Source organism: Malania oleifera, chromosome 1, assembly GCF_029873635.1.
Source record: "Malania oleifera isolate guangnan ecotype guangnan chromosome 1, ASM2987363v1, whole genome shotgun sequence".
NCBI classification, from domain to species: Eukaryota; Viridiplantae; Streptophyta; class Magnoliopsida; order Santalales; family Ximeniaceae; genus Malania; species Malania oleifera.
The window spans coordinates 31,862,633-31,879,616 of NC_080417.1; the positions used below are offsets into that span (position 1 = coordinate 31,862,633).

Below are 16,984 nucleotides of genomic sequence, written 5' to 3' on the forward strand. Positions count from 1 at the left end.
TTTTTTATTTTTTTATTGTCATGTTAAAGATGCCGAGGTTTAAAATAATTTCAAACGTCTCGTAATATTATTTTGATAAAAGACTAGCATTTTGCATGAAATATAATACAAGAGGTGCAACAACTTTTGTAAGAAGGTATTTAGTTTAGGGGGGTGAAAAGTAATTTTATTTTTAGATTAGATTCACATTTCAAACACAGAACAAATTAGTTATGAAAAATCGAACATAGAGCAAATTAGTTAATTTTTGCAAGAAATAAAAGACAAGAGTGTGCAAGGACTCTGGGAGAAGGTATATAGTTTAGGGGATGAGAAGTAATTTTATTTTTTTTAAAGGTTAAATCCGTCTTTCAAATATAGACCAAATTAACGCTTTTGTGAGAAACATTGGACAAGAGGATGCAAGGACTTGCAAGAAAGTACATGGTTCAAGGGGTGAAAAGTAATTTCATCTTCTTTTTTGTTTTTTTTTAAAGGTTAAGACGCAGAGCAAATTAGCTGTGAAATTGTGTTGGCAATCTACTCTACTCCCATCAAGGGGAGCAAAGTAATTTCACATACAGTTCTTGTTTTTCCACGAAATTGTCTTCTCGCCAGAGCACCATTTTTTGTGGGAATTCACTCATATTTCATCGGGGTGACGATTGAGAGTATTTCTTGAGGGCGTCAGAGTCTGGGGGCGAGAAAGAAGGAGAAAGATAATGGCAACAATGAAATCTTCTTCGTTTAAGGTTTGGTTTATACTCTGCAACTGCAACCTTTTGCCTCGCTCCTATCTCCATCCTCTTCTCTTGCTGTTGCGGCTGCTACTAGTTTCTGCTTTTCTGCTCCTTCCTGTTTCGTAAACAACGCGAAAAACAAAAACAATTGCTTTTTTTATTTTTTGGGAACAATGTGTGACTGCGTTTCATCAACGTAGAAGGGATTTTTAGTTTGGCAGCTTAACTGGACGACTTAAATTATACTACGGAATCCTTTTCCTTTTTTCTCAATTAAGAATTAGAGTATTCTACGTGCACCTGGGTCTTTGTTTCTATATCTACAATTTTTTCATATTTTGGTGTGATGTTTTATGAAAGATAATATTGGGTTCATCGTCAAAGGCTCGTCGGCAAATTCTAGAGGAGATGGGATATGATTTCACAATCATGGTATGCTCTTAACCAACCCACTTCGTCCTGTTTTTGTTTGCCATAAAGCCATTGGGTCCAATTGGGAGTTCAATTTTTTTTTCTTGTGATGTAGACGGCAGACATTGATGAGAAGGGTATTAGGAAGGAAAAGCCTGAAGAGTTGGTAATGGCTTTGGCCGAGGCTAAGGTATGCATTTGCATTCGTTTTGTTAATGGTTGGCTGTTAGATGGATGAGTCATGGGTGGATAGATTACTGAATTTTAATGGGAATTTTTTCTTAGGCTGATGCCATTGTTTCGAATCTCCAAGCTATGGGTTATTCAGAAGAGGATAGTGACACAACAACGCTGTTAATTACTGCAGACACAGTATGCTTTAATTCCCTCTTTTTTTCCGCCACTATTATCCCATTTTCTTGCATTAATTTTAGTATAATGTTCTGCCATATCTCAACTTGGCAACTCTAGTAAAGATTAAAGGTTATGGCCAAGGCAAATAAAAAGAACCATGATTTTTTTTCTTACTATTCCAATTTACTTGGAAAAAAAGGGGGAAATTAATTTGTGTATTAGGCAGGTAAGTCACATCAAATAGGGAAAGAAAATATTATTCTGCTATTTCAGAAGGGATTTCATCACCACCACCCTACACTCACAACCAATGTTTTGAAGGCATAAGGCAATGCATTCTAACCCTCAAAAGGCGAGGTGTAAGCCTTAAGGCGTTGGGGAGTAAGCCTTTTGAGAATTTATTTTTTAAGATAAAAAATTGTAAAATAAATTAAATATATTTAAAATAAAGTAAAAATTAAGAAAATCACAAATTTAATGTAAAAAAGAATTTTCTTGTGATGTACTTCGCAAAATACTTGTTGGCCATTCAAAAATTGCTAACTTGAATACATGACCATAAATCATGACAAGCGATAGCTATACCATTACAAAGGTCAAACTATTTTCATGACTTAATATACAAGTCTAGTTATTTTGGAAAGGTTGAGGTTCAAGAGTTTTAGAAATAAACTCATATTATGACATTCCTTTTGTACAAACATGTAGCTAAAATTTTCCAACCAATTCTAGCTTGAGAATCATACACCCAAAATGCGTAAGCCTCAACTAAAAAGGCGCAAAAGGCATGCTTTTTGCAAAAATGCGTAAGCCTCAACATGTAATGCGTTAGCCTTTTTGGAATTTGGTATTTTAGATTGAGCCTCAAGGCATTTTAAACATGCCTTGCCTTGAGGCGAGCCTCGATTGAGCCTTTTAAAACACTGCTCACAATGATCAAACTAGGCTGATAGACATAAAAATCTCATTTCATTTCTAATTTCCCCTCATACTTGGCATATTATGTCCTAAGACTAAACAAAAGGAAGAACATGTAATTTCACACAAATTTCAATCACACTACTACAAGAAAAGTATAGATAAATTTTATTCTTTGTTTGTGTCCTTGTTTTCATTATCGTACTATCATTTAAAGAACCCATCCATAGTTCTGGGCCATCTCATCGAATCTACTACTTCTGTGATCGTCATTGTGTAATCTTGGATAATTATTTGAAAAGAATTACTCTAGCGATGAATACCCATAAAGCAATTACCCTAGCCTAGGAATCTTTTCTTGCATTTACATTTTTAATCAAATCTTATACTATCAAGGTCAATAATAGAGAAACTTGGCCCTTAGTAGATGACTACAAAGCCAAAACTCTAGTGATTAATCTTCTTCCACCAATATACGCACAGTACTTTTGAAACTTGCATACTTATTTAGAAAAATGCTTTACTTTGTAATGAATCTAATGATAGTAATGTTTCTATGCTTAATTTTAAAATATCACATCTATTCATACTTTTAGTCTAAGATGTTTTCCATCAAAATAGGTTGTGATTAGGGACAATGCTACTAGGCTTGGCAGTGGGTTGTGGCCACCTCTTCTAGGATCTAAAATTTTGAGGGCACATATGTATTAACATGTAATACATCGTCCTTGTAATTTTCAAATATATGTGATTATATATATTGTTGCAGCCAAAATTTGCAAGACCAACTATCACTAGATCTACAAAAGCAGAAAAAACTAGCTTGGGAGGTGGACTTTTGGGGATCACTCTGATGCTTAAGTTAGGGGGGAAGAGATAAAAAAAAATTACAACTCTGGTCAACAACAAAAGAAGCGAGTATGCCTTACCTTGACTTAACCACCATTTTATATGTGAGCATCCCCTAGCTCAAATGCTCATTTTGGGTTTATAGTATTTATGTGGTGGTTACAACCCCTTCATGTGCTCTATTTTTGGGGTTATTCATGCCCCTTTATTTCTTAGGAGTAGCCCCAGGGTCTCCCTATTAATTGCTATTGACTATTTGACACCTTATTGCATGTGGCTATATTTTTTGCCCCCATTAGGTATTCCCCTATCCCAAGCCTTCAAAGGCATTTCAGGTTGGAGAGTACATATCTTGTAGATCAATTCATGAAAGAAAATCATGTTTCTCTTTTCTTCCTTCATAATACCTCTTTTTCTCACTTCAAGCAAATCACCAAGGTGGACCTCAGCATCTTGGATCAAGGTGGCCTTTAGGCCCCTGAGCTTGTTTTATTTTTTAATTGAGGTAGACCTCGGGTTATCCAGCCAAGGTGAACCTTTGATTCTAGGTGGACCTCATGTTGCTTGCCAAGGTGGACCTGGGGCTTTCAAGTGGATGTGTACCTTGGGTAACCCTAGCGTAGGTGGACCTAGGGCTTTCTAGCAAGGTGGACTTGGGTTCCTTAGACCGAGGTGATCCCTAGGCTTTTCTAGCCTTTCCTTACCAAGGCACTCCTTAATTTTTTTGTCCAAGGTGAGAAATAAAAAGGCATAAGTAACCTCAAAGAGAGTTAAGAAGAGATATAAGAGGTTGTAATCACCACGGACCCTACATAAAGACTATGAGTCTATGACCCCCCAAATAGGGGCATTTAATCTAGGGGAAGCTCACCTATAAAAGAGCAAGTTAGGTTTGAGGTAAGGCATGATCTTACCCATAATCACAGTTTTTTTCTCTCTTCCTTGACTTAAGCATCAGAGTGATCTTGTAGAGTCATATGGGTTCCTCCTATGGTTGTTTTATTTTTCTTAGGTCTAGTGACATTTGGTCATGCAAGTTTTGGCGGCAATGGCATGCCAAGGAGGGGGAGAGAGATTCTTAACAACGTCTCAAGACCATGTCAACTTCTACCAACAATACCCATCATGTTGCAAGGGACCAACTCTCCTTTGTCAAATAACAATTCCTACTCATCTAGGGGCAGATTTTGAATTGGTTCTTGGAAAATTCTTGCAACAAAGAGGATTCTCTGATAAGCCTCTCTTGCTCCACAAGAAAAGGAAAAGAAGTGCCTAACTTGGCGAGGGGGGCTAGAGTAGAAGGAGAGCTTGTTATCACAGGTGCTAATGAGGATAAAATTATGAAGTTGGATGATCACTTGGAGTGGATAATGAAGGAGGTTTGGGAATAGATGATTCGAGGGGAACAAACCTCTGTTCTCTAAAGCCCCCATTCATGCAAGAGGCAGTGGAGGAACTCTTGTCGGCGAAGTTCAAGATGCCAAATCTTGATTAGTACAATGGCACCATACCTTCAATTGATCAACCAAATGTATTAGGACATTGATGCAGCTTCAATGATGCAATTAGGGTTGTGCAGTTGGTTGAGGGCAAAAAATAGGACACTAAGGGTCTCTTATGTTGTAGAACACATTTTCCATTTTTGTTTTGGTTTTTAAAATAATTATAAAAATTTAGCTTACTTTTTAGTTCTTCAATCATATTAAAAAGGTAGAAATTAAAGAGTTTATTTATATATGCAAAACAATATTTGGTTTTTTATTTATAATTTTCAAAATAATTACAAAAAGACAACTTGTTTTTCAATTTTTTCAAAAATTATATGAGGTAGTATGCGGGTTCATGGATTTTGGGGCTTGAATTTGGACATGTGTGGACTTGGAAGAAACTCAATACATAATCCATACAAACTAAAGTCTAAGATTCAAATTCCATCCTCCCATATGCAAAGTATGAGTTATAAATCTAAAAAATAAAAAAAAAAAAGTTTTCCAACTTCTTTGTATAAATTTGGAAAATTAGAAAACAAGGTAGCATTTTTGTAACTATTTAAAAAAAATAGAAATAGAAAATAAAACTATTTCCACAAGCGAATAATGTCAAAAAATTTTATTTTTGTTCATTATTTCATACAAATGTCATAAAAATGAAAAATTAGCTATTTCTTTTTGCAATTTTTTGGAAAATTAAAATGGAAAATGAAACTGTTTTCCACAACTAAATGGGCTCTAAAGTGTTTTCATCTTTTGTGGGAGGAAGAACCAAATAGAACCGAGTTTGGGAGCTGACTGCTAGATAGACTGAATTGGTTAGTTTAGTGGTGCAGGGAACTAAGTTGATTGAAACTTCTGATTGCATTGCGAATTCCTACAAATTTTTGAAAGTGCCTCCCTTAGGCAGCAATTTTTCTCTCCAAGTGCCAAATTGCCTACACTTCTGCAGCCTTCGAGCATTCAAGCAAGCAAATTGCATGCCTACTGTTCCTCCTTTGATGCAAGCAGCCAAGCATTCAAGCAAGCATTCAAGGTCACTTATTGTTTGAATTTCCAACCCTATTTTCTCTTTCTATTTTCCATCCTTTCAGTTTCTCCAATTTCTCTACAATAAAACCCTAGGGTCTTATCAGACACGCTTTCGCATTATTGTGGTAACTTTATTTATTGTCAAGTGTGTTACTGGTTGTAAGGCTGCAAAATCATCCTTTTTGCTTAGCCCATCTATGACTTGATTCATCTTGAAAGAGAAATCAAACTGTACCCAGAATTCTTGGCAACGGGGTTGCTTAGGGGACAACTTAGGTTGTGTAAAGAAATGGCTGAAAACCGAATTGCCTGTCTTTACCACAAATTTAGACACAAGTAGGTAATGCTGCCATATGTGTAGAAAATTAATCACTGCTAGGTACGCGTAGCTTTTTCTCTTGAACTGTGTACTTTTGCTCAGTTTCATTAACCTTATGCCTCTCATACACAATAGGATGCCATCCTGTAAAAAACTTCACCAAGAGCATAGTCTTGATGCATTTTTCTGTACCTTGAAGGGCTTCTTGACTTCCGGAAGAGAAGGTACCAAATCATGCGTCATGGCTTCCTTGAAGTTGTTTGAAGCCCCTCAACACTCCTCCTTCTAGTTCCACCTATGATCCTTTTTCAACAGTTTTGTCAACAAGGCATGCCTCCTCTAGTGTCCCTCCTCGAACTTGCAATAGTAATTGACATGTTCAAGAAAGGAATGCAGCTACTTGACTGTCATTAGGATATTCGAATTTGAATTGCTTTCATACTCTCCACATCCCTCTGGACACGACCTAGTTGTACCATATGACCAACCAAGGAATTTGATGCTCTTCTAACAAAGAACACTTCTCTTTCTTCACGGAAAAGCTATTCACTTTCAATTTGTCCAACATCTTCTGTAGATGCTCTTTATGTTCCTTTAGAGTTGAACTACAGACAACAATGTCATTCAAGTATATCACAACAAACTTTTCAAGTCAAGTTTGTTGAAGTACTAGGCATAACTTAATTGATCAAATAGATCAACATGCCCCTTGGCTACAAGGCTCATTTCTTTGCAAGGGTAGGGAGAGGGTCGTTGCAATGTGTGCAGCCTTACCCCTACTTTTATGCAGAGAAGTTGTTTCCTTGGACTTGAGCTCATGACCAACCGGTAACAAAGGAGTAACCTTAACATTGATCCAACAAATTGACAATTAGTGAAATTGGATACATGTTGCTCACAATCACTTTGTTGAATGTGAGATAGTCCATATACACTTGCATGCTCCCATCATATTTTTCCTTTGAAACAATATCGGTGCTCCAAATAGTGCTTTGGAAGGATGTATATAATCTACTTCCAAACAATTTGGGTGCTCCAAACAGTTGCTTCCTCGACTCTGTTGGTTCTTGAGGCACCATCTAGTATGGCCCCTTAGTAGGGGACTACACTCGTGGTGACTAACTCAATCTTATGTTCTGCACCTTGATGCAGAGGCAAGTTGTGGCAGCTTATCCGTCATGACAACCTTGTACTCCTACAACACATCTTGGATGGCAGTAGGAACCTGCTCTTGTTCAACTTCTCATCCACCACCAATGAGGCAATATTTGTTGGTTCACCCCTTCTTAATCCCTTCTTGAATTGCATGGCTAAAAGGAACTTCTCTTCATTCCCTTTCTTCGCAATGGCATGTACCTTGCAAGGGTGATTTTGCATCTGATAAAGGGAATCGACAAATGACATTAGTACTTCCTTAGCATCACTTGGAAATCATCCATCACAACAGCTATGAAATTCGCATATCCTACCCAGTGTCCAAGCTTCACGGTCACTTGCTTGGCTGCTCCTAAAGTAGGTTGAGCTGTAGAGTTACTACTTTCATGCAGCCTAAATCCTCTTTTAAGTCTTGACTTTGTGCTTCCTTTAGTGACGCAAAGTTATGGGTAGCCTGATATCCACCATAGCACGACTACATGGGTGCTTTTCCATTGATTGCAGATTAACAAAAATTAACCTTTAGCCTGGGTAATTTTTGGTTCATTCGTCTTCCTCTCCAACGTGTTGAGTAACCTAATTGCACCCATCCTTGAGGTTTTCTCCTCATCCTCATCATGTCGTTGTGTTCTAGCACGACTACATGGGTGCTTTTCCATTGATTGCAGATTAACAAAAATTAACCTTTAGCCTGGGTAATTTTTGGTTCATTCGTCTTCCTCTCCAACGTGTTGAGTAACCTCATTGCACCCATCCTTGAGGTTTTCTCCTCATCCTCATCATGTCGTTGTGTTCCCTCTGCAATAAAAGCTTGCAAGACATTGAGCAATGACTTGTGAAGGTAATCAACTATTTTATAAGCACCTTGATACAAAAAGCATGCCAACATATACGCTTACCAAGGAATGTATTGAAAGATTGAGACAAAGAAGCTTCCTTTGAAGTTGATGCCTTGGTGTTGACTCTCCCACTTTTCTTTTCTTTTTTCCCTCTTGAAAAGCTTTGTACTGTTTCCATTCAACATGCCTCTCTCCTCAAACATGGTGGAAGTCTCTCCATAGTTAGTCAAGTGTTCCGTAGCAACATGTGCAATAGGCATGTCTTGAACTCTTTGGCAATGAAGTTGAGCCCTTGCCTATTTTCAGTCCTTTAAGGAAATAAAATAGCTTGTTTTCTTTGACATGTCTTGGATATCCAACTTCTAAGTAGAGAATTGTTTCATATACTCTGTTACTACACGATTGTGCTTAACGTCTCACATTTCGCGTTGAGCATTGTACTCAACATTTTTAGGAAAGAATCAGGCATTGAGCTTTCTCTTCAATTTTTTCCAACTACTAATCACACACTGCCCATTTTGAATCTCATTGTACTTGGTATCTCACCATAGCTTAGAATCCCTACTCAAGTACATCACCATGGACACTTTCGCCTCCTCCAAGTCCGCCCCCATTGCGCAAAAATATTGTTGTGCATCAAATAAGTTCTCCAACTCTTTTGCATCACGGTCACCTCTATATGCTTTGGGTTTTGTGCCCATGTTTTCCATACTCTAGCCTGAATTCTTGATAGTAGTATAGCTCGAACCATTAGTTTCATCTTGGTAGTAAGTTTACCCATCTTGAAAGTATACCGCACTCTTACCACATGAACAAATTTACAACTTCCGAATGTAGAGTAAGCTGAAGCATTAAATGAGCATGTATGTAAAATGAGTCATGTGGTAAACTGAAAAAGAAAAAAAAAAAAGCAATTCATTATTCACACTTTTGTAAGCAATTTGTCTTCGGTGAGGGAGGCAAGTAGACTAAACACGTTTACAATAGCTGGCAAATTTTTCAACGCTTGATGAACACTTACCCTCCCCTTAAAGAGCATTCTATGCTGACCTCACTGCATCACTAGGAAACATCAAAGTAACCAAGGAGTCCACACACTATTTTCACTAAGGCATTATCCTAATCCAAAAATAAAACCTACACTAGTATGGTTGGTTACCCATCCCATGTGCACAAGACAAGCATTCACAAGAAAGCATAATGCCCTGAACAAGCTTGGCCCATGACATCAAGTTACATAATTCTTCTCCTTTGATCTATATAAGCATGCAAGTCTGAGAAGCATTTAAAGGTGTATAATTTTGATACCTTGGGGTTGGCTTTGTCTTCTAGTGAGATTGGGCCACTTATGGTTGTCCTTTCTTTTATCCTCTCCCTATGATGTTTCTGTGGGGTCATTGGTTTCCTTCATTTTCAACTTGCTCTACTCTTTCAAATATTCATTATCTCATCCATGTTGATATACTTCTATGCAAGAGCCACCATTTCTCCCATGTCAAGAGGTGGCCTCTTTTCAAGGGACATGAGGAATGCTCCTAGGTGCAAGGCCACCATCAAAGTTGATTGCCATGCTGTGATGTTGATACTTTACTTTGAAGGTGGCATTGGTGACACATCGCATGGATTCTTCAAGTGAATTTTTGTCTCGCTTAACTAGATTGAATGGATGAGCCGAGATTTTCACCATTTTGCTGTTGACAAAAGGCCCAACAAACTACCTCTCAACCTTCTTGAAGGAGTTGATGGACCAGGCTTTCAATCCTCAACACTAAGCCCATGCCAGTCCTCCCATGGTAGCCACAAAGGCTCTACGCATGATTGCATCACATAGGGGTGTACAATAATTACTGAAAAACTAAAACGTGGACAGAAACCGGATGGAAACTCGGTTTATTTTTGGGTTCTTGGTTTTGGTCTGGTTCTTACAAATAATAATTTTTTTTTTTGTTATTTCAGCATCTGTTTGTGCACCGGGCTGCACTTTTTTTTTCTAACCCAAGACCGAACCAAAAAAAATGAAAACTGAATTCATATATATACTTAGTCATTTAATTATACTTTATAATTTCTTCACTTCAATAATAAATTATTATATATATTTAATTAGTAACTAATTTGAATCAAAATGGCGGAAGAAAGCCATGCTGGGATCTGGGATTTTGTAAAGGTGGTGTCCCTCATCTTGTAAATTTTTTATGCGGGACAGGTAGGAATTGCCCCTTCGCAGCAGACAGGCAGTGCTGCACTGCTGTCCTGCAGGCTGCCTGCCTGTTGCCTGCCTGCTGCCTGGTGTATGTTGCTTAAATGCGCGCAAGTTGCAATGCCCAACCTCCCCTTGCAAAGTTGCAAAACTTGCAATATTCTCTCATCGATTGTGCAGGAGAAGGGAATAGATTTCCTTTACTATAAATACCAATTCAATCCTTTCCATTCTTCATCTCAGGTTGTGGGCATGAGGCTTACCCCTACTAAAGGCCATAGGGTTTTAACCCAATTCTTAGGCCCCGACTCCCATAAGTCCAACAAAATAATTTAAAGTTTTTAGGAACAAAATTTAAACGAACTAAACTGGAAAAATGACAGTTAAATTCACCTTTTAACCCATGGTTAACAGTTCGGTTTCAGTGCATAAATTTCAAACCAAAGAATTTGATTTGGTATCTGTTTTCTTGTAACAGAACTGTATAGAACTGATTACACTCGTAGCATCAGGAGCTCAATGCTCTAAATGCTTTTTTTTTGTGGTCAGCCAAATTTTTGGTGCCATTGTATTTGTCAAGACTTGGCATCTCGAATTTCACTGGCAGGGGCTGCTTTATGAACTCTTGCTGAAGGAGTTCTCTAAAGAGTGGAACATCAAGGCCTTGGCATTGTCTGCTCCCAACCTCCATCATCTGGCCCAATTTTGAGAATCTAACTTCTTGATTTTTTCCTCACAATCAATTAGGGCAAATTGTGACTAGCTCAATCTAGAGAATGGAATGTTGGTTTGTGGTGAACATACCAACAAAAGGAGAGTTGGTCCCTTGTGACTGATCATGACAGGTATTGTTGTGAGAGTTGATTGCCTAACATGCCAATTTGTAGCTGCCAAATTCCTCATGACTATATATGATATATAAAAAAAAAGAGCGTAGGAGGACCCAATGTGGACTCCAGGGATCACTCCGATGCTTAAGTTAGGAAAGCAAGAAAAATATTGCAAGTATGGACCACAACAAAAGAAATGTGTGCCTTACCTCAACCCTGCCCTATCGTTTTATAGGTGAGCTTCCCCAAGCTTAAATGATCCTATTGTTAAATGCCCATATCGATTTTGGGGTTATAAACTTTATGTGGGGATTACAACCCCTTCAATATCTCCTTTTTTAACCCTCGTTGGAGTTGCTCATGCCCCTTTATTTCTTAGGAATAACCCAAAGGTCTCTTTATTAACTGCCATTGTTGGTCATATATTTTTCCCTCATCACACACTAGCTATGAACCGTGTTATACAAGGATTTAAAAAAGCTTTATCTTAAAATTTGAATATAATTATATAATATTAAGTATAAAATTGAATATAGTTTTTACAATTGAATTTTAAAAAATTTAAAAATGTTTATGGAATGATATTAATAATATTTTAATTATTTTTTATATTTATTATATATAAATTTATTATTATTGGTGGTTACAAAATTTATTAATTTAATTATTAATAGTGATTACAAAAAATATTGCTTCAAATATTACTAGCAATTAAAAAATAGAATTTAAAATATTAATTATTATACTTATTATTTCATAAAGTAATTCAATTACATATGTGAAAATTATTAGTTCAATTACTATCTATGGTTATATAAATTATTAATTCAATTATTATTGATGATTAGAGAAATTATTAATTCACTTACTATCAATGGTTGCAAAATTAATTATAAATTTATGAAAAGGTATCAAAATGCTAATTATTTTATTTGAGTGAGTTTTAAAGTATTAATTATTTTATTTATTGATTATAAATTAATTCATTTATTAGCAGCGGTTATTGAATTCATTCAATTATTAGGTGTAGTTAAAAAATTAAATTACAAACTTCTAATCTTCATGATTGATGCTAGAGTTGAATTTTTAAAAACCAAATTCAGCAAACAATTGAAAAAGGTGCTAATATATGAATGGGTTGAGATATGCAAATGATTATGGTACAAAATAATCCAATTGAAAAATATGCAAATGAATGGATAAACAAAATAATAGCAGATTAGCAGTAAAGCCAGACAAAGTTGTACAAAATAATGCTCTACTCAAATAATAGCAGAGTAGCAGTAAAGCCAGACAAAGTTGTATTACAACACCATTGGACAGCTTGCCTGCAGCAGTACCTTGACCAACTCTAGGACCAAGAGAAGAAAGCCCTACAGCCATTCCAGCAGCAATAACAGAAGATAAACATAATATGCATAGCTCAAATAATAGCAGAAACACAACATGCAGAAATTATCAATATACGCAAACATTAATCTGAATAACCCAATATACAAATAAGTAAAATTGTTTCCTGTTCGATGGAGATCGATGGAAGTTGAAATGTAGGTTTTACAATGATCGGTTTTCAGCTATTGATTTAGTAGGGGGAGGGCTTGGGGGAATGTTATTGATGAATACGTTATAAATTTGGAAGGAATTTTGTTTGTGGCAGAAAGGTTGAATTCTGCATTGTGAAGGGCTGTGTCAAACTCTGACAATCCTTTTTTTTTTTTTTTGGATTACGCACCGGGTATCCACGTGTCCGTTTTACGGTCCACGTGAGTAATCCTGCTCCCCTTGAAATTGACCCCACAACTCCAAAGGGAGGGTAAATTCAGGAGTCCAGGAGCGAAAATGAGTCCGGGAGGGTTTGAACACCTGACCTCGTGAGAGACACTCCCGCAGCCCGCACTACCACATAAGCCAAACTCTGACAATCCTTGTCTGCATGTGTGGTGGAGAGAGAGAAAGAGAGAGGGTTTGCAAAGGGAAATATTGGGAAATGGTTTTGAGGGTGTCTAACTCGGAAAATTGAAGAGTGAGAGAGCAATTGAGGGAGCAATTGAAAGGATTCAGCTTGATATTGTGAGGGGATTGTGAAGGGAGGGGACAACCAATTGAGGAAAAAGTTAATTAAATTGTTTATAGACACAACAGCATTTAGAATTTAATTATAGATTTAAGAAATTCAAAATTTTGAGAAAATTGGATTTGGGATTTGGAGGCTTTTGAGGGCACAACGGCATGCTTTAACATACTAGAATGTGTGTATATATACATATACACTCTAAAATTGGTTCTTTTGTAGGGATTAGGCATCTTGTGCAATCCTTAACTTTCTAGGATTCCAACTTTCCATAACCACAATCTTCTCTGCTTCTAACTTGCAATTTGTGTTTGGGAATAAAAATATTGGGCCTTAGATTTGAATTCGTGTAGATTTTGATAAAATTTTATGTAATATAATATTGTCATTTGTTTAAATCTACTTGAATCCAAATCCAAGGTCCAAACTCTAAGCTTCCAAAAATAGGGTCAAAAATTTCTGCAGTGCTGCATCTTGTGCTATTCCTCATGGCCGTGCAAACTCTACAATTTTTTTTCCGCTCTATTTCTCTGGAGTCCTGGCTGTGCAGTGGCATCTTCTAGTAGCCTTCTAATCTCACAATCTTACTGTGTGCATGCGTTTTTTTTTTTTTTTTTCTTAGGGTTTTGTTCAATTTTGATAGGCACTAGAAGCAAATTTTAGTTCACAGTCTTATTTACTTAAGACAACATGTGTATAACTGTTATAGTTATATATCTTAATATTGGATCAATATAAAATGAATGATGTGTGCATGCGTGCATGTGCATGCTTCTACTCCCCACCACCCAGAATGAAATATTGGCTTCTTCCCTGGTGATAGTGAATAAAAATATATTTCCTCCCTTTTATTGACATTGCAATAACACAAGTAGCACAAACTTCCAATCCATGTTTCTGTATGAATAATTTTTGTTAAAAAATTTGGCACAAGCATTTGATGTTGCACATAACGTCCCCATTTTAGTTAGCAGTTGTATGAGTGTGCCAAACATTTTGGAAAACAATTACATAGTTAAAATCTCTATCATCTACTTATTGACCTTAGCTGCCTAAACAAACTTCTTTGAGCCTATTGAATGATGTCATCTTAACAACTGTGCAGAATAGAGTCAGGCAGAGCGCGTATAACCTCATTCTAGCATAAGTAATTCTCTAGTTAAAATTTTTAGTTTTCCGGATATGCTTGATGGGTGCTGTTCAGGCATTTCTGTCCATGGGTCTCATGGCCTATGCTTCTTTGTATCTTTTTGATAATATGCAGTGCAATTTTAATCAAGTATGCTTCTGCTTGGGCATTGGGAGGAACTTTGCCCTTGATGTTTATCTCTTGGATGGCAATAGATATTTTGAGGTTGTATTTCCCTAGCATGACTTACATGTAAATTGATTTTGAGGTGGTGGTGTATGAAGGGACAGTCCGAGAAAAACCATCCAGCAAGGACGAAGCGCGCCAATTTATCAAAGGTTAGCTTAATTGCTTCCTCCTACATCATCCTATTACAGAACAACTGTTTCATGTGGTTACATCTGAATGGATTGCAGACTATTCTGGTGGTCATGCAGCCGTCATAGGATCTGTATTTGTAACTAACCTAAGGACAGGAACCAGAGAGGGAGGATGGGATAAAGCAGAGGTACACATGCTTATATGTAGCTTGTGCTCTCTCAAATAGTAATAATAAGATACTTAATTTTAAAGCCCTTCTTAGCATTGCATTATGCTATAAATTAATTTGTTTTAAAATTATATAATTTAAATTATCTTTCCTGTATCCTTTGATCTCTCTTTTTGGAGTCTGACATGCATGCAAACTAACTTGGCTTGAACCATCTGATGGCACGTGAAAATGTCCTGTTATGCTTTTATTGCAAATGCTACTGTGGATTTTATGTAGCTTTAGTGTTCTCTGAATCAATGTACAATTATTTATCATTTCTATTTACAAGTGCCATAAGTTAGGATTTTAAAAAACAAAAAACTGAGTATTTCTTACCTCTTTTTGGAGCAGATAAGCTGAATAAATTTGAAATAGTAGAATGATATTTGTCGGTGTTGTGGTGCAGGTTTATTTCCATGACATACCAGATGAGATAATTGATGACCTGGTAAATTTTGTTTAGAAAAAAATTATCTTGAGATACTTCTACTTTCTTGACATGGTGCTTATTCCTTCTGGGCCTTCAATGGTTGCAAGTTGTGCATAGATTGAAGAGGGTGGTTCACTCAATGTTGCTGGGGGTTTGATGCTTGAACATCCACTGACACTGCCTTTTGTCGAATCAGTGGTTAGCTCTCTCTCTCTCTCTCTCTCTCTCTCTCTCGCTCTCTCTCCACTTGGCACACACCTAAGACAACCTCAAAGGAATTCCCAACTTGATGGCCACAAGCCTTTTTCTTTCCCCTTATGCTCCAATCTCCATCAATGGGTATTCAAAATTTTTTTACCGTGTCTGCATTTTCATTGCACTTGCTGACCACAGGGAGCATTTTATCTTTTTATTGCTTGTTTGCCCCCGAACTTCTGTTGGATGATTACATAATTTCTTTTATGATTCTCGTCTTCTTTGTTAAAGGGATTGGTCAAGTGAAATATGTTGGCTTACAACTTGCTGAGAATTAGTGTTTTTTTTTATTTTTTTCTAATTTTTATTTACCTTTTCCTGCTACCTCCTCCTCCTCCCACCCCCCCCCCCCCCCATCCGCGCACACAAAGAAAAAAAATTTTATTCTAATGGGGATATCTCATTCTGGTACTCCACAGGTGGGAACTACTGATTGTGTGATGGGACTTCCTAAAGCTCTCACACAAAACCTCATCCAAGAGGCCCTTTAGCAGCCGTTGTAGTTGCACCAAGGCCCCTTTCCCTGCTTCAGCATTTTATCTTTAGGATGTATGAACCATGCATATAAATTGCGAACTCCAGAATTTTTTAACTGTCATGTCAGAGTTATGGGTTGGAATCCTGTTCAGATACTCGCACACAATTGTGTTTGTTATTTTTGGTAGCTGATGTTTCTAATGATTCTTTGCTTTTTTTGGGGGGTCAAATATTTGCTTTGTAAGTTGAACAAACACTGGCATGATTTACTTTTATCAAAAAGAAGACAACTGATTGACAGTGCATGTTTGACACAACAAAGAAGGCAAGGTTTAGTAAATAGCCCAAATTCCAAAATAGAAGAAGAGAGGCTTATGTGTTTATGACAGAATTGCAGATGATTCTTTAGGCATTCTGTTTGTTTAACCATTTCCATACTGCAAATCTCTATTTATACTAAATATCGAAATAAATTCTTACTTTTCTTTTGTAAGCATAGATGTTAATCTTTAGATTTGAATTTGTATGGATTTCAACAAATAAAATTGTATTTAGTTTTTCTTTCGAAATCTATACGAATTTAAATCCAAAACACAAAGTTCATGCTTTTAAGCACTGCCTTGCCATCTCCTTATCCTTTTTGGGAGAGACCTTATACTTGGATTAATGTGGATTTGGACTAAATGTAACACAAAATTGAATTCAATTTCGTCAGATTCGAACTCCATGCTCCCAAATGCAGCATTAATATTTAATGTATCATCTCAAAACTTTTTAAATTGTGGAATTTTAGTTTTTAGAACCCGTTCGTTTAATGATAAACTTACGTTCACTTGTGTGTCTCTCATTTTGTTTTTCTTCAGTTTTGCATTTAAACTCATCTGAATTCTGTCTCCTCCAAATCTATTTTCTCTTTTTATGTGGTTGTTTTTTGTTTTTGAAATTTAATATTTTTCAATAATATTTGTAATATT

General features: G+C 36.6%; 1 protein-coding gene across 3 annotated transcripts; it reads left to right on the forward strand.

The window, feature by feature from the left end:
- Window positions 1–500: 500 nt before the first annotated feature.
- On the forward strand, window positions 501–16,331 carry LOC131149393 (uncharacterized). 3 transcript variants are annotated; one of them, XM_058099849.1, is made up of 9 exons: window positions 503–731; window positions 1,080–1,151; window positions 1,246–1,320; window positions 1,416–1,502; window positions 14,585–14,654; window positions 14,733–14,824; window positions 15,255–15,296; window positions 15,396–15,476; window positions 15,953–16,331. In XM_058099849.1, the coding sequence occupies exons 1-9, from the start codon at window positions 702–704 to the stop codon at window positions 16,022–16,024; spliced, it is 621 nt and encodes a 206-aa protein (XP_057955832.1). In that variant the 5' UTR covers window positions 503–701; the 3' UTR covers window positions 16,025–16,331. The 3 variants fall into 3 exon arrangements, with proteins under 3 accessions (XP_057955908.1, XP_057955832.1, XP_057955989.1); XM_058099925.1 differs by lacking the exon at window positions 14,733–14,824 and having other exon boundaries at window positions 501–731; window positions 14,601–14,654; XM_058100006.1 differs by lacking the exon at window positions 15,953–16,331 and having other exon boundaries at window positions 529–731; window positions 15,386–15,478.
- The last annotated feature ends 653 nt before the right edge of the window (window positions 16,332–16,984 follow it).

Excerpts from the sequence above, each read along its gene's own strand:
- LOC131149393 (XM_058099849.1), top strand. The coding sequence starts at position 702 with ATGGCAACAATGAAATCTTCTTCGTTTAAG. Across the intron at positions 732-1,079 it reads TGAAATCTTCTTCGTTTAAG|ATAATATTGGGTTCATCGTC; the intron begins GTTTGGTTTATA and ends GTTTTATGAAAG. Across the intron at positions 1,321-1,415 it reads TGGCTTTGGCCGAGGCTAAG|GCTGATGCCATTGTTTCGAA; the intron begins GTATGCATTTGC and ends ATTTTTTCTTAG.